Source organism: Sus scrofa, chromosome 14, assembly GCF_054392235.1.
Source record: "Sus scrofa isolate SSC_HxYL_T2T_F1_AM1 chromosome 14, Sscrofa_HxYL_maternal_Yorkshire_Landrace_v2.0, whole genome shotgun sequence".
Taxonomy (NCBI): domain Eukaryota; kingdom Metazoa; phylum Chordata; class Mammalia; order Artiodactyla; family Suidae; genus Sus; species Sus scrofa.
In genome coordinates this window covers 49923334-49951123 of record NC_139396.1, presented here as the reverse complement: position 1 = coordinate 49951123, position 27790 = coordinate 49923334, and the positions used below count along the sequence as shown (strand labels likewise).

The window sequence follows — 27790 nt, the reverse complement described above, 5'->3', positions numbered from 1 at the left end:
TATGATGCTCGGAGCTGGTGCCACGCCAGGACCTGGCCTCTGAGGGGCATCCCATGAGGGCTGCTGGGTGCAGAGGCGGGCTGGGCCTCAAAGCCCTGTGTCCTTATCCACTTCCTGGATTGTGCTATGAACAGGGGCTGCTCCCAGGCTAAATTTGGCCACCAGCATGGCCTGCCAAATAGTGAAGAAAAACATTTTACAATCAGATGCCAGCATTTGCAAACTGGGTGATGTGGGCGTCCAACTTCTCCTTGAACAAATTCTGGAGAATACCTTCCTGTGCTGGGCGACCACGAGCTGGCCCTAAAGCATCAGGTGGCCCTCCACAAGGGCAGGGGTTGGCCAGTCCACCCAGCTCCCACCCTACTATTCGCCTCTCTCATGCCAGTCCTCAAAGGCATCGCTGGAACCTCCAGCTTCAGACTCTTCTGGAAACTCTATTGAAGTCTCAGCTTGGGCTGCCTCTTAGCCAAAGAACAGATAAAGTTTTTCCAGCACAGGGACCTCTGATCCCCTCATTCCCAAACGGTGCTGGTCAATTACCAATTTCAGAAACCCCTGTTTCCATCTCTGGGAGCCCCAACCTAAAACCTCCTGTGTGGTCCACACCCCTAGGAAGAAGCTGTCACTCCCTCGGAGGAGAGGCTATTTATAGGGATTGCTTCTCCACACTGGTTTTTCAGGCAGGGAGAGATTTCATTTCCCCACACTGCCCCATCTCCCTCCTTCTATGGTTATCAGCTCATTAAGGGCAGATGCTGGGAACAACTGTTACCCTTTAAAATAACCGCCCGGATCCTGCTCCGACCGCCCTCCCACAGCAAGGAAGTGTGAGGCCTCCAGCAGCTGGGTATTTGCAAAGCTGGGGGTGGGCGGGCACCCCACCTCTGAGAAACAAGATTTAGGGAAACGTTGCTTAGAACACCCAGCATGGCAACTCCAGAAAGTAAATCTTTTCAGGAAGCTTGTCTGGCTCCGCCCTGATGATGTGGAGTTCAATGGCCAACTGTGACCTAGGGCCACATCCAGCCCCCAGACCAGCTCCTTCCTACCTGTGGCTGATCCAGCCACTGCCTAGGCCAGCCTCGTGGGTGCATAAAAGGGGGCTTTCCCATTCTCTGGGATGCTTTGTATCCACCTGCTAATGGGAGCCAGAGCAGAGAGAGGCGCTGCCCCAGGCTGTGTTTGGGGCCAAGGTGGGGTGCAAATGTCTGTGTGTGTGGGGGGGTGGTTGGCCTAACCCCGGCCTGTGGAAGTTCCCAGGCCAACAATCAAACCTGTGCCATTACAGTGACAACACCAGATCCTTAACCCACTGCACCACCAGAGAACTCCTCGAGTGTCAATTCTATGTAAAGGTCTACTCAGTGGGGATGAGGACTTGCCAGCCACACGCCAGGGTTGGCATCAGGGTTATCAACATAGAGTGACCATCAGAGGGACTAGAAGGGTCACTTCGTCCAGGACCCCAGAGGACAACCACTCTTGCCCATCCAGCCTTAACTAGGAGGCCAGGCATGGCATATGGCTTCTGGAACCTGAGCCCAATCTGTCAGGATGCTGGCTGCCCTGTCTAAGGAGCGGTCTTTGGAGAAGCCTGCAGTGCACACAGCTCTCCTGGGGTTTCCCGGCCTTAGCTCCACCCCCAGGGCCGGGGCGGGGCCTGTGGCTGCTTCTCCCAGGAGGGAGGAAGGAGGGAAGTGCTCGCAGACACAGTAAGGAAAGCAAGGAGCAAGCAGGCAGAGGCCTCGTGGGCGGGGTGGGAGGGTCCTTCTCCCCGGCCCGGGAGGCCGCGGCAGGAGTGGACGCCAAAAGGGACGGATGGCGCAGGGCTAGCAGGCAGGCACTTACCTTCCTCTCCAGGAATGATGCGATCAGGCCGAAGTTCTTGGGGTGCTGCATGAACCTGTAGGGAGAGAAGGGCGGCCCTGAGACCAGGACGAGAGGAGCTTCCCGGCTGGGCAGCCGCCGAGCTCCCGGGCGCCTGCCATCTCCGCTGGCCCGGCTGGACGGGCGCCGCCCCACTCGGAGCAATTAAGCCCAGGGGGGTGTGGGAAGGGCTGCGGGCGGGACCGAGGGGTAAGAGAGGGCGTTCCTTGGAGTGAGTCACTGGTTTTAGCGCCTTTGAAAATACATTTGTTTGTCCTGCTGGAGGCGGGTTCCAGGAAAAATGAGGACATTACATGCAGCCCTTTGCTGGGGTTCCCCCCCTTTTAAAATCTGCTTTTGTTTCTATCTCCGGCTGGACCTGGGAAGCTGGGCCTTGCCCGGCCCACTCAGGGGCCCCCACTGGCGAGGTCACAGGGCAGGACTGGTGAGGCCGCCGGGCCTCCCCGGGAGAGGTGGGAGCAGAGGCTCTGGGCGCCCGCAGGGAGGCAGGCAGAAGGCAAGCCAGCCCAGGAGGAGGCAAGAAGGGACTGAAGCTGGAGGGGTGGCGGGGAGCTGGCGCCCCACCAGCTGGCTTCCTGAGCTGCCAGGAGAATTACTGGGAAAGAGCTCGGCCTGGCTGAAATGTCAGGGCCACAGGAGCAGGCGGACAGCGGGGGTGGAGATGTGGGTCAAGGCTGCTCTGGGGCCCTGGGGAGGCTGGGCGGAGCCTCGGCCTGCCCGTCCCCAAGAAGCACCACCGGCCCTGAGGTCTCCCCCAGGGAGAGAAGAGGCTGCTGGCAAGGCAGGGGCCCTGGGACCCCGGGAGGGAGCCTGGGCCAGCGCCTGGCGATCGTCCTGCCCAGCCCTCCAGATGGCTGGGCAGGCAGCCAGGGGGCCCCTCCCCTGCTTCCCAACCAGACACTGGAGAATCCGGAACGGCCTCTTCTCTCTTCCCAGAGGAAGCCGCGAGTCCGAGTCCCAGGCAGGCTTCCCAGCCTAGGAACCTGCCTCAGGCAGTTTGCAAAGCTGGAAACACCCCAACGCCTTTCTTTTCCAGACAGAAAAAATCTTCCCTTCCCCTCCTCTCCCTGCCCAAGTGACACTTCCTTCCCCCCGAATCCTTTCCTCGAGGTTTCCCCAAGCAGAGGGAGAGTCCCCAGGAGACCAGGAATCAAACTTGAGAATCTCTTAGGGCACCTGTTTCACCCCCCTCCAACCTATACCCTCCGCCGACGTTTACTGATTGTTATGCACTGAGCACCTAGAGACGCTGAATAAGGAGACACTGTGACTACATCCATTTTACAGATGTGGAAACTGAGGCTCAGGCAAGGGAAATAGAAGCTCCAAGTCACAAAGCCAGTAACTGGTGGAGTTCTACGCCACTGGTACACAACTGTCAAAGGCCCCAAGTGCTATTAATTCTGCTGAAAACAAGAGGTCTCCGAGAACCTTAAAAGGTGCAAGCTGTCATAGGGGGGCCCCAGCAGATACCTGCCCAGCCTGGGTCCCCCCTTCTTCAGCTACTGGATTAACAGAGTGTGAAATCGTTAGAATAGCGACATGAAAGCTCCAGAAAGGCCAAACACAGAAAGCACCCCCAGAAACTTTTTTTTTTAAAGAAAGCATAAATAAATAGAAATATCAAATACATGAGGGGAAATTTAAACACCAAGCCAACAGTAACTCTTAGCATCCATGACTGTTCTGTAGTCACTTCATATAAGGAGAACAATCAGGTCTGCGACCGTGAGAACCTAGAAATGAGCCGCTAAGGACCTGGGTTTTCTGTCTCTGAGCAGTAAACCCCAAACACATCACGGGAATTGCTCCCCAAAGTACGATTTCCTGTGGAAGACTGCTGAATCTGTGTGAGGCGCTAACACTGCAGAAATCTGTGTTAGAGGGTGTGTTCTACCATCCGGCTCCTTTTATGTCTGTTTTAGAATTTCCATAATCAAAAGCCATTCCAAAAAAACCCAAAGAACAAAACCCACGACTTTCCATGCAAGACCCTCTTTCATCGCTCCTCTTGCATTTCCAAGTCCTGCTCTCTGTGCCAGCTGCTACACCCAGCCTTGCCCATGACCTGGAATCGTCCCTGTCCCTGAAGCCCCATCTGGCACTTGGGAGCCACCCCACTCTGCCAAGGGCACAAAGACCCCCAGGCCCTGCGGCCTGGCCCCACAGCAGATGGCTGCAGAGCGCTGGTCATCTCTTTTGCAGAAACTCTCCTGGAGGTGAGGTCTTCTCTGGAGGTGGAGGGGGACATGGACGTGGAGGTCGAGTGGCCAGGCCCAACACGCCCACCTGCCTAAACACTGAGGCTCTATGTGTGCCTGCGTTTCCTACCCTCTCGCCTCACGGGGGGGCCAGAGTCCTGAGGAGGCGCTTTGTGCCCTGGATGTGCTTCCCTGGGTCACAACTTTCGAGTTTGGTGGGAGAAAGGAGGGCTTTCTCCATCTGACTCCTTACTCATCTCCCCAAAACAGCCATTCTCCTCTGTCATTTTTAGAAGTCCCAAGCTTCACCCCTTAGCATCCAGTTCCTGCCTCTGCTTTCCAAAGCAACCCTCAGTTCCCGCTCCTTGGCTCTACATCCCCCTTTCTCCAACAAGCCTTTCCATAGCAGCTGAGCCCTTGCCCCGAAGCTGGGGGAATCTGAATCCTGCTGCCGCCATTTGCAAGCTGTGTGACCTTTGTTAAGTGTCTTAACCTCTCTGAGCCTCTACTTCCTCATCTGTGTAATAGGGATGGCCTGGTAATGCTGCTATGAGGGATAAGAGGCACAAATGCACAAAACCCAGAAAACATCTGTCCTGGGTCTGCGAGGAAGGACATGCCCCACAAATAGCCACTTGGCCAGTAAAATGAAAACCCCCAAGCCACTGGCCAGACCTATATCCCTGCCCAAGGCTCCAGTACAGCTTCAAAGGTCCTCTTGCCTCGTTCTGATGCATGCTGCCCCATTTCACAGAAAGCTGCCCTGACACTTTGTACTGGTTTGAATAGTGTCCCCCAAATATCACGTTCACCCAGAACCTCTGAACGTGACCTTATTTGGAAATGAGTTCTCGGAGGATATAATTAGTGAAGATGAGGTCATACTGGAGTAGGGTGGGTCCTGAATCCAATAGGACTGGTGAATTTATCTGAAAAGAAGACACAGAGAGGGAGTTGCCGTTGTGGCTCAGTGGTAATGAACCCGACTTGTATCCATGAGGATGTGGGTTCGATCCCTGGCCTCGCTGAGTGGGTTAAGGATTCAGCGTTGCCGTGAGCTGTGGTGTAGGTCGCAGACGCGACTCAGATCCCACGTTGCTATGTCTGTAGCATAGGCCAGGAGCTGCAGCTCCGATTCGACCCCTATTCTGGGAACCTCACCCGTGAAGACAGGCTGAGAGAGCCATCGATGAGCCGAGGAGTGACAGAGATCACCAGGCACCACCAGGTGCCAGGCCGCGAAAGGGCGGCCTGGAAAATTCTCCTTCAGAGCCACCAGCAGGAATCAACCCCTCCCACACCTTGACCTTGGACTTCGAGCCTCCAGAACTGTGCGAGGACAGAATCCTGCTATTGTAAGCCACACAGGTGATGGTCATTTCCCCTGGCAGTCCCCGGAAGCCAGGACAAACTTTGACCAGACAGATTTCTCAGGACAGGGCCGCCCAAGGGGTCAGCAGTGGCCGGGCCGGGCCCCCACTGCAGCCTTGGAGACTTACTTCTCCCGGAAAGTCTCCTTCTCCTGCTCGCTCCACATGTTCATGACCTGGCGGTCTTTGTACACCTTCATGGGGTCATCCATGAGCCCGTTCATGTTGATGAACTTGATTCGCTGCTGGTCGGCGTCGTACAACATTGGCGGGATCACGGCCAGCTGGCGCATCTGCTTCTCCAGGTTCTGGAGGGAAACAGGAGACGGCAGAGGGCCTGGGTTGGAAAGCGCCAAACGGCAAATGGCGGGGCCAGGACTGGGTGAGGGCAGCGGGAGAGGGCGGGGGGTAGTGTTCCCGCCAGCCAGCACAGGGGACCCAGGTGAGGAGCAGAGGGTAGGGATGTTCCAAGCAACAACTAGAAAAAGGCAAAACCAGACAGAAAGCAATTGATGAGTTAAAAAATAATAACAGCTTGTGCAAGGGGAAGAGAGAATTGAAAGGCAGTCCCAGACAGGTTTATGGTGGGCAGGGCTGTAAATTAAACACAGAGAGCAGCAGTCACCTTATCTGCAGTAAGGAGGGAGCAATGAATCTTCCATTTGGAAATGCAAGAGCCGTAAAACAGTGCTGGAAAGATGGGCAGCCAGCTGGGCCAAACGAGCTCAGGAGACGGGGCCTGGCCCTCCAGGTTCACAGGGCACGGGGTGTGGGCGAGGGGCTGCCTCACTCTGAGAGAGGCCAGGGAAGCTGCAGAACCATTTCCTCCCCAGCCACCCGCCCCTGGCCCTGGATCCAGCTCCTTCAAGCGTGCCCACTTGGGACCAAGCCTGCCCAGTCCCGTGCACAGCAGGAGCCAGGCAGGCTCGCTTATAATGCACTGGGGTGGCTATTAAGAGGCTCTGAGCCGCCACTCAGCTGGACTCATTTCCCCAAATCTCTGCAGCCAGCCCATTACTGGCGATTAATTACCCATCTCCGGAGGCAGGCGAGGGCCCGGCCCAGCCAAGGTCAGCCAGTTCAAAGGATCCGCTGCCCAGCCTCCCACATCCAAGCTCTCCATTCATTGCTGGGGATTCCCAGCAGGAGCAGGGAGCAAAGCAGGGGCACAGCCCTGACCCTTGGCTAAGAGAAAGGCCCCCACGGAGCGCCCCCAGCACTCAGAGCAGACTCCAATGCCATCATCGTCGTCCTCCGCTGCCCAGGATGCACAGTGATGGCAGACCAGGGACAGAGGTTTCTCCCACAAGGAGCCCCACCGCCCCCGCCCCCTGCTCAGCCCTCCTGCTGAGGTGGGCTGCCTTCCTGTCTCTTCCACAATAGTAGTAGCTTTGGCTACTGAAAGCTCCTCTCAAAGAGTGAATCCCCCCACACACACACCCAGTCCCCTCCCAGGGAACCTCAGGTTGGCCTGGGCTGGTTAAGATGACGTTTCTACCCTGAATTCCATTTCCAACCATCACGCCCAAAACGCCGTTTCCTCAACATCCCTGAGGACACTGGCAGCTGCATTCCTGTGTGGCCAGGACCTGAAGACATGCTCTTCTGGGATGGGGGTGGTGGGGACAGTGAATCAGCTGAGATGCCACACCTCCTGCGTCAGGCAGAGAACGTACAGGAAAGGGCCACCCTCCTCTTGCTTCCAAGGCAAACGAAACTCACGTCCACACCACTGTGGGGACGTGTATGTGGCCACAGTGTTGGCGGGATGGGGGCTTGAGCAAACCCACAGGTGTGAGCCAAGGCTGAGTTCTGCTTTCTGCAGCCCAAAGCGGGATTGATATTTGAAACAGGGACACATCATGGGACGTTTTAAGACGAAAGCTCTTTTTTAAAAGCCAGATAGTCTGAATTGTCTTTGTCAGAAACACATGGGCAGCCTGGTAAAAAGGCGGATTCCTGAGCCCTGCCCCAGACTGGCTAAATCAGAACCTCTGGGTCTGGACCCTAAGAAACCACAATTCTAGCCAGACACCCCATCCCCTGGACTCTGTCCCATGTGAGACCCAGTGCCTAGGGCAGCACTGCCCAATTCTCTTTTTTTTTTTTTTCTGTTTAGGGCCGCACCTGCAGCACATGGAAGTTCCCAGGCCAGAGGTTGAATCAGAGCTACAACTGGAGGTCTATGCCATAGCCACGGCAACACCAAACTGTGACCTACACAGCAGCTTGCAGCAACACCGGATTCTTAACCCAGTGAGCAAGGCCAGGGAACGAACTTGAATCTCCTCACAGACACTGTTTTGGGTTCTTAACCCACGGAGCCACCATAGGAACTCCAGCACTGCCCAATAGAATTTTATGCGATAATGCGGTGTTTGCTGTTCTGTCCAGTGTTGGGCCACTAACCACATGTGGCTTCTGAACACTTGAAGAGTGGCTGATGCAGCTGAGGAAGTGCATTTTTAAATTTCCTCTCATTTTCACTAATTTCCATTTAATACCTCCCATCCGGACAAAAGCTCTCTCTGGACGCAAGGCCCACTCGGGACCAAGCCTGTCCAGGAAGAATATGCCCCCTTCCTTTTTCGAGGCTCCTTCCTGTCTATTATGGAATTGGGAATTTGGGGGCCAGGAGACTGGTCGGTCCATAGATGCTTGACCTACAAGACTTAGGAAGGGATGGGCCAGCACCAGACCTGCCCCAGGAGCAAACACGCCCCCTCTCTGCTTCCTGGTCATCCCTGGCTCCAGGGACCACAGCCAGGGTCACCCAGGCTGAACTCCGGCTTGATGGACAGCTGGTGAGCTGGGAATCCCCCCCTCTGCCCCCGATTCTGGGCGCTGGGAGGCTGACCTAGAAACCACAGCTCCCTGGCATTTTGGCTTCGGGAGGGTGGGGGGCTCAGCCAATGGGAAGTCCTGAAATTAGGTGAGAGGGTGGGAGAAGTGAGAGGCCAGAGCACTTATCCCCAGTTTCCTCGCGGGTGTGGCATCAGAGATGGGGCCCTTCCTGGCCATGTCCTAGGAGGTGGCCCCTCCTCCATGGCCCCAGGAGCGCCCCTCTCTCCACTTGTCCTTCAGGCTTGGGGACAGGCAATGGCTACTCCCCTGGTGCTTCAACATCCATGTGGGTTCTGCCCAAACGTCAGTAACAGGCCCCTGGGTTTCAACCCAGCAGGTAAATGACCCGCACCATGAGCAGAGCCGAGGTCAGGGTCAAGGCTGTGGACTCACCTCCTGCTCCGAGAGGCCGTCGATGATTTCAGACACCTCGTGCTCACTGCGGGCGGCCGACATGGAGAGCCCGCTGCCCCGCTGGCCCACCCTGCTGGAGACCAAAGAGACACACTCAGGACCGGCCCCTCGGCAGCCAGGGAACGTGCGGTGGCTGGCACAGTGGCATAGACCTGAGCCCACAACTTCCCCAGAGGCGGCGTGTGGGCAGCGGGGAGGAGCCAGGCCTTCCACACCCACGTGGACAGCCCCAAGCCCTGATCCAGAAATGCCAGAGTGCTTTTGCTCTCCTAAGATGCCCCCAAAGACCAGCCATGCAGACCCATGTGCAAATCCCAGCTCTGCTTCTGGGCCCAGGGCCTCAGCACCCTCTCTTGAGATGTGGGGAGAAGGGGGCCCCCCGTCTCCCAGGACCAGGGGGAGGCACTGGAGGAGATGTGGACTGTGAGTGTCCACTAAAGAGAGAGCACTCCATCACCACTGCTCACGCCCCATCACCCTGTCTGCGCCACAAAAGAAACCACGCGTCCCTGAGCATCTGCTCTGCGCCGGGCTCTCCTGCACTGGCTCTCACCCAATCCCCGCGGCCGCCGCGGGAGACCCACAACCTTCCCCTTTGGTCCACACCAGGGATCTCAACCTCAGCTCCTTCTGGGGCCGTGTGGGCCACCACATACAAGAAGGAAGCTGGGAGGTACCAGCCCGAGGCACACAGGAAGGAAAGCACCATTAAAAGCTCCTTTCAAATAAGAGTTAAAGCCAGGCAGGCCCCGAGGGACACATCCAAGGGCCTGAGGCAGCCCCCAGGGCTGCCAGTTGGACACCCTGCTGTGCTTTGGTGGCATGGTGGCCATGCGTCCTCTGCTGGCAGTGCCTCAAGCCGCCCCGGGTACTGGGAGGTGGGGAAGGAGGTCAGGGGAGGGGGCCAGCCCCACGCTCACCTCTGCATGCGCTCCTGCAGCTCCCGCTGCTTGCGGATCTCGGGGAACTGCTTCTCGTAGTACTCGCGCACCTTGCTCTCCTTGGCCCGCCGCCGGGGGTTGTTCTCGATGCGTTCCACCTTCTTCTCCCAGGCCTCCATGAGCTGGTCATAGCGCTGGCAGAACTTCTGCTCCTGGGGGGGCACAGGGGAGCCCTGTGGCAGCGGTTCCTGCTGCATCCGACCCCCAGCACCCCCAACCTCTGGCTCCCCACTCGGCAATTCGCACAGGCAGACAGGTGACCACGCACGGGCACACAGGGAGACCCAGGAGGACCCTGAGATCTGCCCTAAGGGCCGGGCCTCCTCTAGCCCTGGGAAATGGGCCACCCTCCTGGCCTCCCTCTAGAAAGGCCTCGTCCAATACAGAAAGTTTCCAGCCACATGTGGCTGTTAAGTTTAAGTCATGTAACATTAAAATTCAGGTCCCCGGTCCCCCAGCCACATGTCTCTGTGGGCCAGGGCTACTGTCCGCAGTGGGCAGTGCACACAGGCACCATTTCCATCATCCCAAGAAGGTGTGTGGGGTGTGTGGGATGGTGCAGCTCGGGGGTGTCCGTCAGGCCGGGGTGGGGGTGGGGGGCGGCCCCATGGAAAGCAGTCACTTTCTGAATAGTTCCTCACCCCCTGGCCTCAGGTCCAGCCATGCTTCCCAGGCCCAAAAACCAGGTGTGAAGCCTCAAGCTGCTGTCTGCCCAAGACAAGGAAGTCCTTCTCTGGGTCTAACCATAGTGCTTCCTGCTGTCTCTTCTTCCTTAAAGAAAAGACACCCCCGTCCCACGCCCCATCTCCTGGCCCAGAATATAGCTACCTGGCATCCAAGTCTCCAAGGTGACCCTGACCTGGAGCACCTGGAGCAGACAGGGAGCATCCGGCCGCCCATGAGACCCCCGTCTCCCTGTCTCTAACAGCTGCCATGGACAGATGGCGTGGTCTGGGAGTCTCGCCTGAATGCCTTCTTGATGCTTCAGCATAATCAGAAAACCCGTCTCTGGTCCTCATGCCCAACACCCCCCACCCCACCCCGTTTTTCAGCTTCTGACCAAGGCCACCTGTGACTTTGTTCCTCAACAAACCCAGCAGCGTGATGACCCCAAAGGGCTGTCAGGCCCACATTGAGGAGGAGCAGAACTTGACCCCCAGCTCCTGGGGGCCCCACACGGATGTGTGCTGCTCCAAGAACCGCACTTGGGAGATCAAGTTCAAGTAGCAAACAACAGCCACACGGATTCATGGCCGTGTGCTGAGGCCAGCACCCCCGGGGTGGGAATCAGCATGAAAGACACACAGTCCAGCCCACCACCAGAGCAGGGGACCCTCTCCACTCTCTCAGCCTGGACAGAGAGGCCCCGGTCTGAGAGCAGAGAGCAATACGTCAGACGAGGAAAAGGTGAGAAGATGTCCACCAAAATGGGCCAGAGAAAACAATGCAGTTTCTGGTGAAGACGAGTAAGAAACCCCCAGGGCCACTAAGCAGCTCCACCAGTGGAGGGCAGGTAAGGTGGCCGACAAGACGATCCAGCCCTGCCTGGGCCCTCATGGAGCAAAGGGACACAGCAGGAACGGCCATGAGGGGATGACATCCAGCCACACTGCCCAGCCCCAAGCACCACCTGTAAGGACGAGAGCAGCTCCGGAGGACCTCTCAGGATGAGGAAGTCCCCCTCCATGTCTAACCACAGTGCCACCTGCTGTGGCCTGTGTGCTGATGTGCTCTCTGTCCACTGAAGGTGGAGGGTACTGGGCTCCTCGGGACAGTGCACAGCAGTGGCTTTGGCCCTTCCTGGGGCAGCACTGACCCTGATCAGGGGGGTTCCACACGGGCAGCCCCGCTGGACAGGAGAGGAAGCAGACTGCACAATCAGACACACGCACGTGCACTTACACATACACACATACATACAGACACATCCTCACACATACACATGTGCACATACACACGTACCCCCTTACGCATACACACTCACACTGACACACAAACACACAGGCGCATGGGTGGCCCCATTGACCAGGGGAGGTAGCAGATCACACACTCACATACACGCATGCACTTATACACATACACACATAAACATGTGTACACGTTCACACATACTCCCTTACACACACATGCACTCACATGCCAAATACACACACTAATATTGTCAGATTCACAATACACACTCATAAACTCACACACGTACATTCTCACACTCACACTTCAGAGGCTGAAATACCACCAAGCAAGTCTGTGGGATGCTGGGAGCAAGAACCTGAGAGGAAAAGGAGCATGGGCCCCTAAGACCACAGTCTGTGTGTGTTGTGACGACAAGTCACCCTCAGCCTCTTGCTCACTCTCAGTGGGTTTTTTTTTTTTTTTTTTTTTTGCTTTTTAGGGCTGCACTCGCAGCATATGGAAGCTCCCAGGCCAGGGGTCAAATGGGAGCTACCGCTGCTGGCCTACACCACAGCCATAGCAACGCCAGATCCTTAACCCACTGAGCGAGGCCAGGGATCGAACCCGCAACCTCATGGTTCCTAGTTGGATTCGTTTCCGCTGCGCCATGCCGGGAACTCCTCGGTGGGAATTCTTCACCATATCATCCTCACCATCCCACCATCATCACTCTCCTCATCTTCTTCTTCATCATCGCTGTCATCACCACCATCATCAAAGCATCGTCCCGTTCTTCTTCACCATCACCACCATCATACCACGGCTGACGCTGGCTAAGCACGACCACGTCACATGCCTGGCAGAAAACCGATTCCTTCCAGCGGACTCACTGTCCCAAACCCCAAAAAGCTATGACTACCATCCCCTTTGTACAGGCGGGAGCTCAGAGCTTAGGGCCAACAGCCTGTCGCCTGAGGTCATGCAGTCAGCGACAAGGAGGTCAAGATCCTGATGGTTATTCTCATAAAGTCTAGGGTGTCTACTTTTTCTCCTGCTGCTCATGCTTTTGGTGTCACACCCAAGATCCACTGCCAAATCCAAGGTCCTAAAGATTCACCTGTATGGGTTTTTTTTCTAGGAACTGTATGGCTTTAGCTCTTGCTTTGGGGCCTTTGATTTATTTTGAGTTATTATTTGTTCTAATTCTGGAAGCTGGGGTACAACTCTACTCTGTGTGTGAGGACGAAAAATAAGAAGCTCAGAGGTGTGGGGGATATGAGAGGAGTGAGCAAACCCTTAGCTGTCTCTAAAAAAGAAATTGATAAAAAGGACAGAGGGGACAGGAGAAAGAAAAAAAGCAGATTATGCTGAAAACACGCCAATATCCACTCTAGTGGGTTCGATCGTGACCCTCCCCTCAAAAGATGTCTCCACATCCTAACCCCAAGAATCTATAAATGTGACCTTTTTTGAACAAAAGGTGTTTTCAGTGCAATAAAGTTAAGCGTCTTGAGATGAGGTCATCCTGGATTAGGGTGACCTCTAGATCCAATGACAGACGTCCATGTGAGGGAAGAGAGGGGAGAGGCCAGGTGGTGATGGAGGCAGAGAAGGGAGTCATGAGGCCTTAGCTAAGAACCGCCTGGAGCCGCCAGGAGCTCGAAGAGAGAGGCAGGAAGCCTCTGGAGAGAGCGCAGCCCCGCCCACATCTTGATCATGAACTTCTGGCCTCCAGAATAGTGAGAGAGGATGAGTTTCTGATGTTTGAAGGCACCGAGTTTGTGGTCATTTGTTGCAGCAGTTTCAGGAAATGAATACATCCACCGTCCACGCTGAGCTCAGCCCCTGACTGATCCATCCTGCAAGGCCACCATCAATCACACAGGCTCCCTGTGCCAGGCACTGCACTCACCCTTCCTGCAGCCTCGCCATGACCCCATTTCACAGATGAGGATAATCGAGGCTTGGGGTAAGACAGCTCTCCCAAGATGACACACAGCGGGTATGATGGGTGGGGTTTGAACTTGTTCATCTGTGACTCAGCCTAGTACCCCCACCCTCACCAACACACACACACACACAATCTGGCTTCCAGGAGTAGGGGGCAGGGAGTGAGCTCAGTTTCTCAGGGAAAGACAGGCAGCACTGGCAGAGGTTGAGCACCCCTCTGGGGGAAGAGCCTCAGCTCTGTGGGCAGAGCAGGCGTGCGGGGAGAGCGTGGGCAGCTTACTCAAGGTCCTAGGAACCTCGAAGGAGTGAGCCAAGCAGACTCACGGTGGGGGCAGGGGGCATGCTGAGCTAAGGGGGCCGTCTTGATCAAGCCCCCACCCGGTCCTGGCTGACACGATGCATGGGGCTTCAGGCTTATTATATAAGAACAAGGACAACATCATTCCAGATACCTCCTGTCTCAGCTTCTGCGGTTTCCAAACTCATTTTCACAAGGGCCTCTCTTAAGGTAGGCTCAAGTTGGCCACAAAGCCACCCAGAATTTCTTAGAAGACTCCAGTTCCTCTATCTTTACGTAAGCCCATTCCCCCTCCACCCCCTCGAGGGACCCCCAAGGGGCAGTGGGAGACTTCTTAAGAACTCGCCTACCCAACTCCACCAGCCCACCAGCTGCCAGGACCCTTGTAAAATGTAAATCCCTTGTAAAATGTAAATTGCATGGCCTTCCTCCCACCCCAGAGGAGCCCCAGGCCCAGGCAGAACCTCTGTGGAAAGACTGGAATTTGGGGTGTGATAATGAGAGAAGTTCCTTGCTCCAGGAGAGACAGGGAAGCAGTGGGGTGAAGGTCTGGGTGTCTGCACCTCCTTTCTAACGGTTCAACACAAAAACATTCACACACCCATGCGTACACACACACACACACACACACACACACAGCTAATATAAAGAAATGTCAACCATGATGGATTCTAGATCATGGCACATATACACATTCATTGTATTCTGCTGTCCAATTTCCTGACTGACTGTCAAATTTTCTGGATAACTAAGAATTCTTCTATTAAAGACTTTGTATTCCTCATTGAGAATACATTTATAAGAATAAATTAAGTGTCCCATTGTATTTAGAATAAAATCTAGGAGTTCCATCCTAGCTGAGAGCAAACGTTTCTAAGTGACCTGGCTCCCAGGATTTTCAAGCACAATCCCTTCACTCCTGCCCTGACTTCAGATGTGCCTGCCATATTCTGTCCCGTGTTACTCCAGGCTGGTTCCTGCCTCAGGGCCTTTGCACATGCACTGCCCTCTCCTTGATATTCAGACCTCCAGATGGTCCTTTCTGGTCACTCCCATCCAGCTGTTCCGACCCCAACCCCAACCCTCTGCACAGCACTTATCACAGCTGAACACAGCTCAGCACTGCACCAGGCCCACAGCAGGGGCTCAGTAAATATTTCTTAATTCGATGAATAAGATGGGATGTCCCGTTTCAGGAACTCTGTCTACCCAGCCAGATGCCTCTGAGCACCATCCAGTCAATCTGGGAGTCTGAGGAAGTTGAGAAAGACAAGGTTGGGAAGCCCACCACTTTTCACCCCATGGGGCCCTGGGGTCCAGAGTGCCACCCACCTAGCTTCCCATTTGCCCAGCATCTGGGTCAAACTGGTTTCCAAAAAGAAACCAGTTTTTGAATGTACTAATATGCAGAACTGAAAAAAAAAATGCATAGAATTGAGAGTACAACCTGATCAAACCACTCCTGAACTCCACTCGGACTCTATCAGTTATATAAATTCCTTTACTGTTTAAGCCCATCTGAGCCAGCTCTTCTTCCTCTCCCAGCTGAAAGAATACTAATGAGTATTTCCCCTTCTACCAATGGGCCCTAACCTCCCCCAGAGAGTCAGTGATGCAAACAGCCACCCTAAACCACAACTAAAGGTGTTCCTTCGTTTGCACCCTCTCTGCCTTGGGCCAGCTTCTCAGCTGAGACACTAGAGTGTATAGCAGGATACAGGAGTCCATACCATTTCTAAGCAAGGGGGTCCAGCTTTTCCTGAGCCTGGAATGGGCACAGTGGGCTGGGAAAAGCTCATTTCTAAGGGAGCTTCCTGCAATCACTGCCATGAGGCGCTCCCACCACCCCAATCCTCCACCTCCTCCAGCAAACCTCTTTCTTTCCGCCTACAATGTCCACAACAGGTCCTCTGATGAGGAACCAGTTTTCCCAGCCAGGATTTTGTTTCCTCCCCTTTCAGGCTGGAAAAGGAGGGGCAGAATTCCGAGCCCCGGCCCATACCCAGCCTCAGCCCCAAGCCCCCAGCATCACTGCAGCTGCTATCTTTTCCCGTTTCTCCCACTGCCCTTGGCTTTTCTTCATACTCTGGACACTCAGTAATGAGACAGCTGCAGAACCAAAGGGTCTGGTGGGGTGGGTGTGGCCTGAGCGGCCTGGCCTGTCTCTGCTCTCAAGGAAGCCTGGTCCCTGGAGGAGTGGGGGCAGCAGAAGAGATTCCGGGGTTGGGGGCCGCTGTGATGACTTACCCATTGTTTCCGGGCGTGATTCCTCCTCTTGAAGTATAAGATTAACTTTTTCCGCATCGCCTGGTTTCTAAGCAGGAAGGAGATGAGACAGGTCAGAAATGCAGGGTTCCAGGTATTTCAGCCCTCGCTCAAGTTAGCCCCCTTACTGGTTCCCGGTGAACTAAGCGATACCTGTAGCCCCCAGAGCGAGCCACGAACTGCCAATGGGCATCCATCCTCTGTCCCACACCAGGTGCCCCAACCACACTTAGATTGAGTGTGGGCTGCAGAAAAGAGGGCTCCAAAGTGGGGGCGAAGTCTTGCGGCCTCCTGCCTGGCCCAGAAACTGCCACTACCCCTACAGGCACCCAGAGTCCCTCTCCAGTCAGCCACCTCTGCCACAGGAAACTGGCCTCAGAGAAACAGACAAAGCCTTAGACCAGGAACACAAGCCAGAGAGACCCAGCCCCCTGTGGCCTGAAGCCACACAGAGGTGGGATCTCGGGGTCTGGCCGTGGTGTCCCCCAGGTCAGCTCTAATTAAGCCCCTGCTTTGTTCCCTGATGGTGGGGGAGATGTGGGCAGGCCATTGTCCCACGAAGCACCTGAGGGATCTCATGGCTCAGACTGGGGAATCCAGATTCCCACTTGCCCTCAGGACCCTCAACCAAGGGGGCGGCACACAGCATTGCCAGCTCAGAGGGCTATGGGTGCTTCCCAGGGAAGATGTGGGCAGTTCAGAGAGAAAGAGAGACAGGGATGCCAAGACCAGAAATGAGGGAGAGGGAATGAGAGCAGAAGGAGAGACACAGAAGAGTTCCCTGGTTGGCTTAGTGGTTAAGGACTTGGTGTTGTCACTGCTGTGGCTCTGTGGCTTGGGTTCAATCCCTGACCTGGTGACTTTTGTGTGCCATGGGCACAGGCCAAAAAAGAGAAAAAACAGACAGACAGAGCCTTAGAGAGAGAGGCAGGGAGACAGAGGAAGAAAGAGACACAGAGAGAGATAGGTGCAATGAGCCCCAGAGGGAGAGGAGCCCAGTAGAGAGGAAGAGAGACAGGGCGACAGGCTGGAAGGCAGAGAAAGCCAGGATCAGAAGAAAGGGGGACAGAGCCCAGAGGGCAACGCAGAGATGCCAACTGATACAGAAAAGGCTGGAAGACACACCCTAGGTGCCCCTTTCCCTCGGCCCTCTCCCCACAACCTCCAACACACAGCAGAGCATGGCAGCTGGCAGCCTGGGGCCCGTGGGGTCAGAGAGGCCCCAGGAGCCCATCAGGCCCATGAATTTGCTGGCCCCCATCCAGGTATGTGGCAGGATCAACTTTTCTGGGGAGAGGTCCCCCAACTTGCCCTCAGGACCCTCAACCAAGGGGGTCCCCCAACTTGCTCATATTCTGAGCTGTGTCCAATTCCCTTACAAAAAGCTCCCACCAAAAACTGGGAGCCACATCCTGTCCAGGCTCCAGGAGACCTGGTGCCCGTGGGCCACCCAGGACCCCAACCTCGGGAAAAGGTGGGAGACTGGGGTGGTGGGGGGAGCACTCCAGGTCCTGGCAGCTGAGGGAAGCACCTCCTGGGGGCTGAAAGGCCTGGAATCAACCCACCCCAGGGACCCCATGGGGAGTCACTCTCTGCCCCCATGTCCCCTACCACCGCCTCAGAGGCCACCACCAGGCCCAGCGTGCTCAGATCTGCCACCACACCTCAGCCCCGGGCTGACAAGAGGCTCCAGGCCCTACTGTGATTTCCAGCAGAAGTCGGCACCCTCACTACCTCATCTCAAGTCTGAACCACTGATAAGCCTGCCCACTCCCTCTTCATTTATGGACCCGAGCTGGGCCCAGAGCCCTGCCCCTGACAAGGAAAGGCCACGCCCACTTCCAGGAGGGTCCGTGGGGGCGACCTCTAACTCCCCAGGTCATTCTGGTCTCACCTCCCATGGGCCAGGTCTCTCACCTGGAGGTCTCACGACTTACATCAGCATCAGCATCCCCTGTCCCAGGCAGGGTGAGTGCTGGGGGTTCTCAGTCACACAGGCTGAGACCACAACCCCTCATCCCGAGGCCGGGCGTCTCTGAGCAAATCTCAGAAGGTCTCTCAGCCTCAGTTTCCTCATCTGAATAATGGGTGCAGTACCATCACACTTTCATCTCCTCCATCATTCAGCAAATGTTGACTAGCACCTACTATGTGCCAGGCACTGCTCTGGGCCCTGAGGACACAGAGATGAGCAAGACGGGCAAAGTCCCAGGCCCTCATGGAGGTGACACTTTAGAGGGGCCACACCAACAATAAGCAAGATAATCAAGATAATCCTGGATTGGGGAACTTAATAGGGAGAGTGGGGTAGCGACTGGGGGTGGGGAGGGTATAGCTATTTTAGATTCAGGGAACAGAAAAGTCTCTCGGAGGTGGCCATGCACCAATATCTTGATCACGAGAAGGACCCAGCTGTGGAAAGATCCAGAGGGAGATGTGCTCCCGGCAGAGGGCACTGAGCACAAAGGCTCTGAAGTGGGGACAAACGCAGAAAACAGAGAGAAGACGCATGTGGCTGGAGGTGGGGCAGGGACAGGGGAGGGGAGGAGTGAGACCGGCAGAGCCAGCTGTACACGGTCTTGTGGGCTGGGGCACAGGAGAGGATCTGGACTTCAAAAAAAAAAAAAAAGAAGTGATGTCAGCCCAAGAGCAATGAGCCCACTGGCACCAAGATCTTGGTCTCTAACACCATCCTCCAATAAAAAGAGCCGTATTTCTCCCGGAAGAATGGCTGAGTCCAGAGCTAGGGCAGGAAGTACACAAGATGAGCCCAGGACATCTTTAAGTAACAAATGCTAAAAATGAAAAACAAGATCAGAAGGACACAGGCAGGACCTAACCTGAAAAGATGGCCAAAGCTGGAACAATTTAAGAGGCAAGCTAAATAACACTAGATTATAACCGGAAGAATAAAATAAATATCCATGTGTCCACATGGATATAAATAAGTGATTGAATAAATAAATGAATGAGGGAGAAAGGACAAATGTTCCTTACAGAACTGCAATTTTATTTGCTTTCTAGGGACACACCTAAAAAGAAGTTCCCAGGCTAGGGGGTCGAATCAGAGCTGCAGGTGCCGGCCTACACCACAGCCACAGCAACGCTGGATCCTTAACTCACTGAGGGAGGCCAGGGATTGAACTCACATCCTCATGGATACTGAGTCAGATTCTTAACCTGCTGAGCCACAACGGGAACTCCCCGAATTCCAATTAATAAACATCAAAGGACTGAAGGAAGCAGAAGATCACTGTTAGATACCACAGTGGTAATTGCTTCAGGCAAGACCCTTGCATGAATCTTAAACTGGCAAAACTTGGAGGAGAGACAGGAAATGTGCACAGCCTCAAAGCATTTCCCCCAAATAAATACCAATCATTGTGACAGTTTTAACTTGCGTCCACAAATTCTTTGATATCCGCCCCTCAAACATATCCAGGAGGTGCAGCTGGACTCCCCTCCCCTCCCCTCGAGAGTGGGCTGGATGGTAACTTGCTATTAAGGCACAGAGTAGGGACAGGAAAGACAGCAACACGAGAGACATGTCTGACACCTCCTGGTGGGGGTGGGGGTAGGGGGGGTCAAGGTCAACACCACCTGTAGTAACACGAACACCTCCAGTTGGGGGTGGCAGGTGCCCCCCCTGTGTCATGATGGGGAGGGCACCTCACCTCTGCGGGACTTTTCCCCCAAATCCACAAGCCCAGCCCCTCCAGAAACAATATCAGACACACCCAAATTGTGGGACATTCTGCAAAACCCCTGACCAGTGTTCTTCAAAAATGTCAGGGTCAGGGGAGTTCCCACTACGGCTCAGTGGGCTAAGAACCCGACCAATATCCATGAAGATGCAGGTTCGATCCCTGACCTCGCTCAGTGGGTTAAAGGATCCGGTGTTGCTACAAGCTGCGGTATAGGTCACAGACACAGCTTGGATCCCATGTTGCTGTGGCTGTGGGGTAGGGCAGCAGCTGCAGCTCCGCTTTGACCCCTAGCCTGGGAACCGCCATATGCCACCAGGAAGCCATAAAAAGAATAAAAAGGGAGTGGTGGGGGAGGGGGAAGAGGGACAAAATCTGCTGAAATGCCACAGTGAGATCAAACAATTTACTTTAGAGTTTGCAGAGGACTTGATGTATATCATGAATTTAAATGCATCGCCCCAAAAAGATGTTGGGGTCCTAACCCCCCAGTACCTTAGAATGTGGCTTTATCTGGAAATCAGGTCTTGAAGGTCATGAAGCATGAGGTCTTTGCAGGGTGTGGGGGGGCAGGTGCTAATTCCATGTGACTGCTGTCTTTATAAAAAGGAGAAATTCAGACATGGAGACGGACACACACGGAGGGAAGGTGGCGTGAAAAGACGCAGCGAGAAGGCCCCGTGAAGATGGAGGGTTGAGGCATCTACAGGCCAAGGAAGGCCAAGGATGCCGGCAAACACCAGAAGCTGGAGGACGCACGATGCAAGAGATCACAGCTCTGCCTACACCTTGACTCCGGACTTGCAGCCTCCAGAGAACGAACTGCTGGAGTTTTCAGCCACTCAGTTTGTGGTGATGGGTTCCAGCAGCCCGAGGAAACTGACACAGCCTGTAACAGTCTTCAGCAAGCAGTGCTGCTGTGGCTTCAAGCTGAAGAGGCCCCAGTGCGAACAAAGGCTCGTGGGGGCAGAGGTGACACACGCAGCCGCCTCTGTTCCCTGAAGCTACTGGAGGGCATGAATTCTCCCAGGCTGATCCGGGTTTCCTTCCAAAACAAGCACCATGCCTGGCACCTAGGAGCATCTGCTTACTGCCAAAGAGGACAAATGTCAAGTCCACAGGTTGCAAACGGGCACAGTCCACCAAGTGGGAGCCAGCTCGTGAGCCTGTTGTGTTTGGACTGTGGTGCTTTCTAAAAAATCTGAATTCGTTGCCAGTATTGAAAACCAGAAGCTCCTGCAGGAAGGGCTGAACTTAAAGCTTCTCCTAAAGAAAAATCAGGCAGCCTGGCCATACTCCCTCATGGCCACAGGCTGGGAACTGAGGCCTGCTGGCCCCTTTAGAAGTGACGAGCTCACCACTAGTCCCCACCACTCCCTACTGCCTCCCACCAGCCCTTCCCACTCTCATTTTGTCCCCGCCCTGGAGGCAAGCATCTGGGTTTGTGCGCCCCTGGACATCTGGCTTGGGATGTTTGCTTGTGCAACCTTCTTCTGGCACATTTTTTGAGTGTTTGTTTTGTCCCAAGCAGTGTTTAAGCATAGCAGCTGCAAACAGCTTACTGCAGACAAATCCTTTCTGCTGAGATTTTGTCTGGCAAAAATAAAGAACAGAGTCTCTCTCAGAGAGCTCTGGAGGGCCAACGGACCAGCAACACGATGAGTTCACCAGTAGAGACATTTATGGGGTGCAAAGGCTATCTACAGTCTCCCGGAGAAGTCAGGATTTAAAAAGCACAACCGATAAAGAGATACAGACCTCGTCGGCTGATACTGGACTAGGCAGGGGAATGGGAACTAGGAAGGAGCAGAAAGGAGATAGGAAGTCTCTGGACATTCAAGGAAGAGTCTGGCCACGCTGTGGGTGGGACTGGCCCTGGAGCCTAAGGGGAAGTCCTGCCAAAAGACAGCCTGGTCAGTCAGGGGAGACTTCCTGGAGGAGGAGAGATCTGAGCTGAGACTTGGGAGAAGCAGAGGAATCGAGGGAGCAGAAGGAAGTGAGGAGAGCACTGGATTCCAGGGCACTAAGGGTGACAGTGAACTGGAGGGGGGAAAGTGGGGCATTCGGGGAAAGCTAGACCCGCCCCCTGCAACCATGGAAGGCAGCCCGGGCAGGGCCCTGAATGCCTTGGGGGAGATCCTGTCAGACCGGGGTGACTGATGTCTGAGCCATGCTTACTGGGGGCCAAGCACTTTTCCCATGTTAAAATGACTCTCCAAGGAGACCAACTTACTGACAAAGTGAGGTGACTTGCCCGAGGTGACAGGGCTAACAGGGGGCAGTGGCCGGACTGCAGTCCTGGGAAAGAAAAGCACGCTGCGTGTGCAGATCGGGCAGGTCTAGGCTGTGTGGCCCTGGGGAAGTTCCTTAAAATCTCTGAACCTCCAGAGCAAGACCAGGAGGTCCTGTTACCAGCAACCTGAGTCCTGAGAGCCCTTTCTACCTGCCCGGTCCCCGGGCACCAGCCAAACCCTGAAGGTGGCAGGTCTGCAAGAGGAGGAAATCGGGAAGGAAGAGACACAAGGAGCCAGCAGGCTCCCAGGCCCCGAGGAGAGGAAAGAAGGGTCTAACATGACAGGGTGGCCACAGCAGAACACACAAGAGCCGCAACAGTCACCATTGCATCAATTCCCCGCCCTTTCACCGAATCGCTTTTGGGCTCCCTGGCTCAGTGAGTCAGCCCAGAGCTCTCCCTGTAGGGCCTGTCTGCAGAGGGCAGGGCAGCCCTTCCACAGAGCACCCAGTGATGCTCTGGGGTTGTCCTCAGGCCCTTCCGCTGCTTCTCAAAGCCTGAGAAGTCTGAGGAGTCACTCCCAAGGTCTGGGACTAAGAACCCCCCCCCCCCAAGCAAGTATCCCGCACCTGCCCTCCCCCACCCCGGGAGCACGGGCAGCCACCCCCACATCTCCCAAAGAGGCCAGTGGCAGAGGACAGCCGTCGAGGTGGGTACAGGTGACTTCAACACATCCGAAATTGCCGGTGCAGCAGGAAGTCAAGCGTGAAATTAACTTTAACTCAGCGGCCGAGGCGTGCAGACACAGAGAAATTAAAGTGACAGGGCAAGGTCCTCCGGGAGGGGATGACCTTCCACCTGGTGGCAATTACAGCAGCAGGAGAAGGGAGGTGGGGGGAGGCCAGCCAGGGAGAGCTGGGGAGGCTCGGCAACCTGAGAAGTGGGGCGCTCCATCCCAGCCCCAGCCTGATCTGCCTTATCATCCTCATCAAGCTGTTATTAGATCACAGACGTATTTATTTATTATCTGTCTGCACCACCAGAATGTCAGCCCCATCTGCTGCAGTCTCCCCGGGGCCCAGAACAGTGCCTGGCACAGGGCAGGTGCTCACAAATATTCACTGAATGAAGGAAGGAAGGATAACTCTTTTTTTTTTTTTTTTCTTTTTAGGGCCACACCTGCAGCATTTGGAAGTTCCCAGGCTAGGGGTCAAATCAGAGCCGCCGCTGCCAGCCTACGCCACAGCCACAGCCACGCCAGATCCACACCACAGCCACAGCCACGCCAGATCCGAGCCACGTCTGCAACCTACACCACAGCTCACGGCCAACGCCGGATCCTTAACCCACTGAGCAAGGCCAGGGATGGAACCCGCATCCGCATGGATATGAGTCGGGTTCAACCTGCTGAGTCACAACGGGAATTCCCAGGATAATTCCTGTGGTCTCTGTTGATAAAGCAAGAACAAAAATCACAGAACACTTCCTATACTCCTGACACGGAGCACAACACTTCAGGGATAGCATGTCATTCAATCTTCAGCAACCCCAGAAGACAGCAGCGATTATGATTCCCATTTCACAGATGGGGCCACTGAAGCATCGAGAGTGACTAGTCACAGGGACCAGACGCTGGTGGCCTTCAACCTGCCCCTGGGTCGTTGGCTCCCAAAAGTCCACTCACATCACTTCCCAGTTACACCTCAGTACTGGCCTCCTTATGCAGGTAACAAAACCCAAACTCCTCACTAGGCGTTCCTGTTGTGGCTCAGCACCTTCCTCTCCCTGACCTACCCCCTCGGGATATGCCGGCCTTCTCTGTGATCCCATCAGCTGGGTCCAGCTCCAGGACCTTGCACCACCTGTTCTACCTGCCCGGGAAGTCTACAAGCCAGCGGCTGCTCTGTCGTCCAATGTTCTCTCCACTGTCAGGTCCTGCCCTGACCCCCCTGGCTAAAGTCACCCCTTAACTTTCTCTCTCATCACCGTGTTTACCATCAGCATAGTATTTTTTGAGGGCTGCACCTGGGGCATATGGAAGTTCCCGGGCTATGGGTCAAATCAGAGCTGCAGCCACCCACCTACACCACAGCCATGGCAACGCCAGATCCAAGCTGGATCTTCAACCTACACCAGAGCTTGCAGCAATGCCAGATCCTTAACCCAGTGATGGAGGCCAGGGATCAAACCCCCAACCCCATGGATACTAGCAGCGTTCTTGATCCACTGAGCCATAACAGGAACGCCTTCAAAGTATTTTCTAACGTAAATAATTGCACTGATTTAATGAAGACCACACTGAAATGAAAAATACAGAAGTGATTATGGCAAATTATGGGAAAAAATTAAAATTCTGAGAATAAACGTATCAATAACTTGCTTACAGAGACGTTTTTCTACCATAAGACTGAGAAATGAAAAATACAGAAGTGATTAGTGGCAAATTACGGGAAAAAATTAAAATTCTAAGAATAAACATATCAATAACTTGCTTACAGATATGTTGTTCTAACATAAGACTGGCCACTTACTACAGAAGAAATCTTAAAAATTATTCATCTCTATGTTTTAAACTTAAATATATTCATCTGTGATTTCTAATTGGAACAAATTTAACTTGGTTGTTAGCCAAAATGTACTTTAAGACCAGAGCCGTCCTCTGATGAAGATTACAGGATATAAAAATATGGCTTTGGGAGTTCCCATCATGGCACAGAGGAAAAGAATCCAACTAGGAACCATGAGGTTGCGGGTTCAATCCCTGGCCTTGCTCAGTGGGTTAAGGATCTGGCCTTGCCATGAGCTGTGGTGTCGGTCGCAGAAGCAGCTCGGATCTGGCGTCTCTGTGGCACAGGCTGGCAGCTGTGTTTCCAATTTGACCCCTAGGCTGGGAACCTCCATATGCTGCAAGTGCAGCCCTAAAATGCAAAAAACCAAAAAACCAAAAAAAAAAAGGCTTTGGTTTCAATAAGCTTATGGTTCTGTTCTACTCAGATATGTAGCAGTATTATTTTTACAGATAAATTTTTCCTTTGCTCTTTGAGTCTACAGCCATTTTTTGGTTGTTGGGTTTTTTTTTTTGTCTTTTTAGGGCCGCACTGGTGGTTAGACTCCCAGGTTAGGGGTCGAATCAGAGCTGCAGCTGCCAGCCTACACCACAGCCACAGCAATGTGGGATCGAAAGCCGCATTAGTGACCTATACCACAGCTCACAGCAATGCCAGATCCCAACCCACTGAGAGAGGCCAAGGATCAAACCCACATCCTCATGGATACAAGTCAGGTTCGCTACCACTGAGCCATGATGGGAACTCCTCTATAGCTGTTTTTATAATCTGAAATCATCCACATTATTCAGCTTAAAACATTACTCATTTTTAGTGAAAAAAAAAAAACATGTAAAATTTTCAGGGAGTTCCTGCTGTGGCACAGTGGGTTAAGAATCTAATTACAGCAGATCCGGCGGCTGTGAAGGCAAGGGTTTGATCTCCGGCCCAGCACAGTGGGTTAAAGGATCTGGCATTGCCACAGGTGCAGTGTAGGTCACAGCTGCAGCTCAGATTCAATCCTTAGCCTAGGAACTTCCATATGCCATGGGTGTGGCCATTAAAAAAAAACCAAAAAACAACAAAACAAAACAAAACAAAAAACTCAGTGTAAGAATATTGCTATCAAGTTCCCATTGTGGCTCAGTGGGTTAAGGACTCGATATAGTCTCCATGAGGATATGGACTCAATCCCTGGCCTTGTCAGTAAGTTAAGGATCCGATGTTGCCACAACCTGCAGTGTAGGTTGAAGAGGTGGCTCTGACTCAACCCTTAGCCTGGGAACTTTCATATGCCACAGGTGCGGCAGCCATAAAAAGAAAAAAAAAAATTGCTATCAAAAATTCTTGTGTTGAAAGGAAAAATACACCTAGAAATACCAAACCATAAAGAGCTTAAGAAAGCTATGTGACCACAGCACTTTCTATTAACTGATATTTCCTCGTTTACTTAACTCACTCATTTTCTATCTCTACTGTTAGATAAAACTTGATAAAAGTATGGGTCTTTGTTTGGCACACAGCTAAGTCCCCAGGTCCTATACCAGGCCCTGGCACATAGTAAGTGTTCAGTAGATGTGTATTTGCCCCATTTATTGACAGTGAGCCAATGTTCCCAGCAGGTCTGCCCAGACGAGGATACCCCCCATTCCCTAAACCTGCTGTGACAGCCCCTAAAAGCCCTCTTGTCCTCTCCCAACCTCCATCTGGGGCTCCTCCACCCCCAGCAGTAGCCCCCAGGTGAGGCAGGTCCCAGGAAGCTTATAAAGGATGAAGGTGGCCGGGCTGGAAAATAAACTGTGTGGAGTCAAGAGAGATTTGGGACCTGAACACATTCTTGGGACCAGACAAAAGCATGGGCCACATGGGACACAGAAACCCCAGCGCTACACCAGTGCCCCCAGCGCAGGGGCACCAGCAGCCCCTGCCCGCCACAGGATGAGTGATAGCTGGTAGTGCCGGTGAGGCACCCTTGGCAGGTGCTCCTAAGCCCAAACTGGACCTGGCTGGCTCTGAGAGATTTTCCAGGTTGTTGCATCGGTCACAGGGCACTGCAAGGGGGCAGCCATGTTGGTCACCAGAGCCTGGACCAGTTACTACAAGAACTACAATAAAAGAGACTTCTCCAATGAGTCCAGCACCAGCAGATACTTGAAAAACAGCGGGAGATTTGCATGCCTCCAGGGATGGGGAGCTCACTGTTTCACTGACACTCTACAATACAGCCCAAGGAAGCCCACACAATCAGACCAAACCACATTGCTCACTGGACCAGCTAAGCACTGCCCTTCTGAGGTCACACAAAAAAACGCCTGCACCCTCTCACAAAGACGGACCTCCAGTAGTTCAAAGGGTGTGATCCCAAAGTGTCTGCCTCTAACTTAACACCCCCAGAGTGCCCAGAGCCACACGTTCCACCAGGGAGCAAGACCCTTTTTGCCTTCTGGGCTCCTGGATAACAACATGAAGTACTAGCACTTCCTCAGCCGAGGAGGCTATGCTCCTTTTAATGCATCCCAAGAAAAAGCCAGCCCCCTTCCGGCTGCCACACCTCCAAAGCCTGGCTCCCAGCTTGAACACAAAAAGTCACTGGCCTCCAGCACAGTCCCAGCGCCCATTCTACGCCAGCTCGGCCAATGTCAACTAAGTGCGCACTCCCCTGGTGTTTTTTCTCTTCTAGCATCCATCTGGGAAACCTCCCCCCCATCACTGGGATACATCATTTGAGACACCTCGAATCCTCCAGGGCTGGGTTAATGCTCCCAGCTGCTCTGCGCGGGGCTGTGCCACAGATGGATCCTTGTGCAGACCACAGGACAGTCCCGAGTATGTTTACATCAGAGCCCAAACCATGGGGGCCCTGCTTGCTCCGCGGCTGCCCCCGTCATCTCGAGCCCACTCCCTTCCTCCCGGCTTCCTCCTGCTCACACAGGAGCCATTCACCCCCATCCCTCCAGAGCCGTGCATGCGGCTTCCTTGCCCACCCTCCCCGACCCTAGGTCTGCTTCCCAAAGCTTGCTGGGGCTCCTGCCTCTGCCCCTCCCACCCCTGTGCTGACTCCAGCCCAGACCCTTCCTGGCCCAGAACTCTGGCCCAAACTGTCCTCTTCGGCTCCCTCCTCCGGCACCTGACCCTGGCTGGGAGCCCCAAGGGGACTGAGAACACACATCCCACCCCAGGCCTCAGAGCCTGGTCGTTCTCTCCTCCCCTCCCGTGTCCCCCACTGCCACCAAGCGCCTAC

General features: G+C 54.3%; 1 protein-coding gene across 50 annotated transcripts in view; it reads right to left on the bottom strand.

Moving 5' to 3' along the window:
• Positions 1-27790, bottom strand: part of NCOR2 (nuclear receptor corepressor 2) — a 176720-nt gene that overhangs the window by 91313 nt on the left and 57617 nt on the right. For 47 of the 50 annotated variants that reach the window (NM_001044576.1, XM_084993226.1, XM_084993227.1 and 44 more), the window contains 5 exon segments: positions 1852-1906; positions 5591-5769; positions 8699-8792; positions 9640-9812; positions 16049-16115. In NM_001044576.1, coding sequence (NP_001038041.1) covers positions 1852-1906; positions 5591-5769; positions 8699-8792; positions 9640-9812; positions 16049-16115 — 568 coding nt within the window. 50 annotated transcript variants of the gene reach the window in all.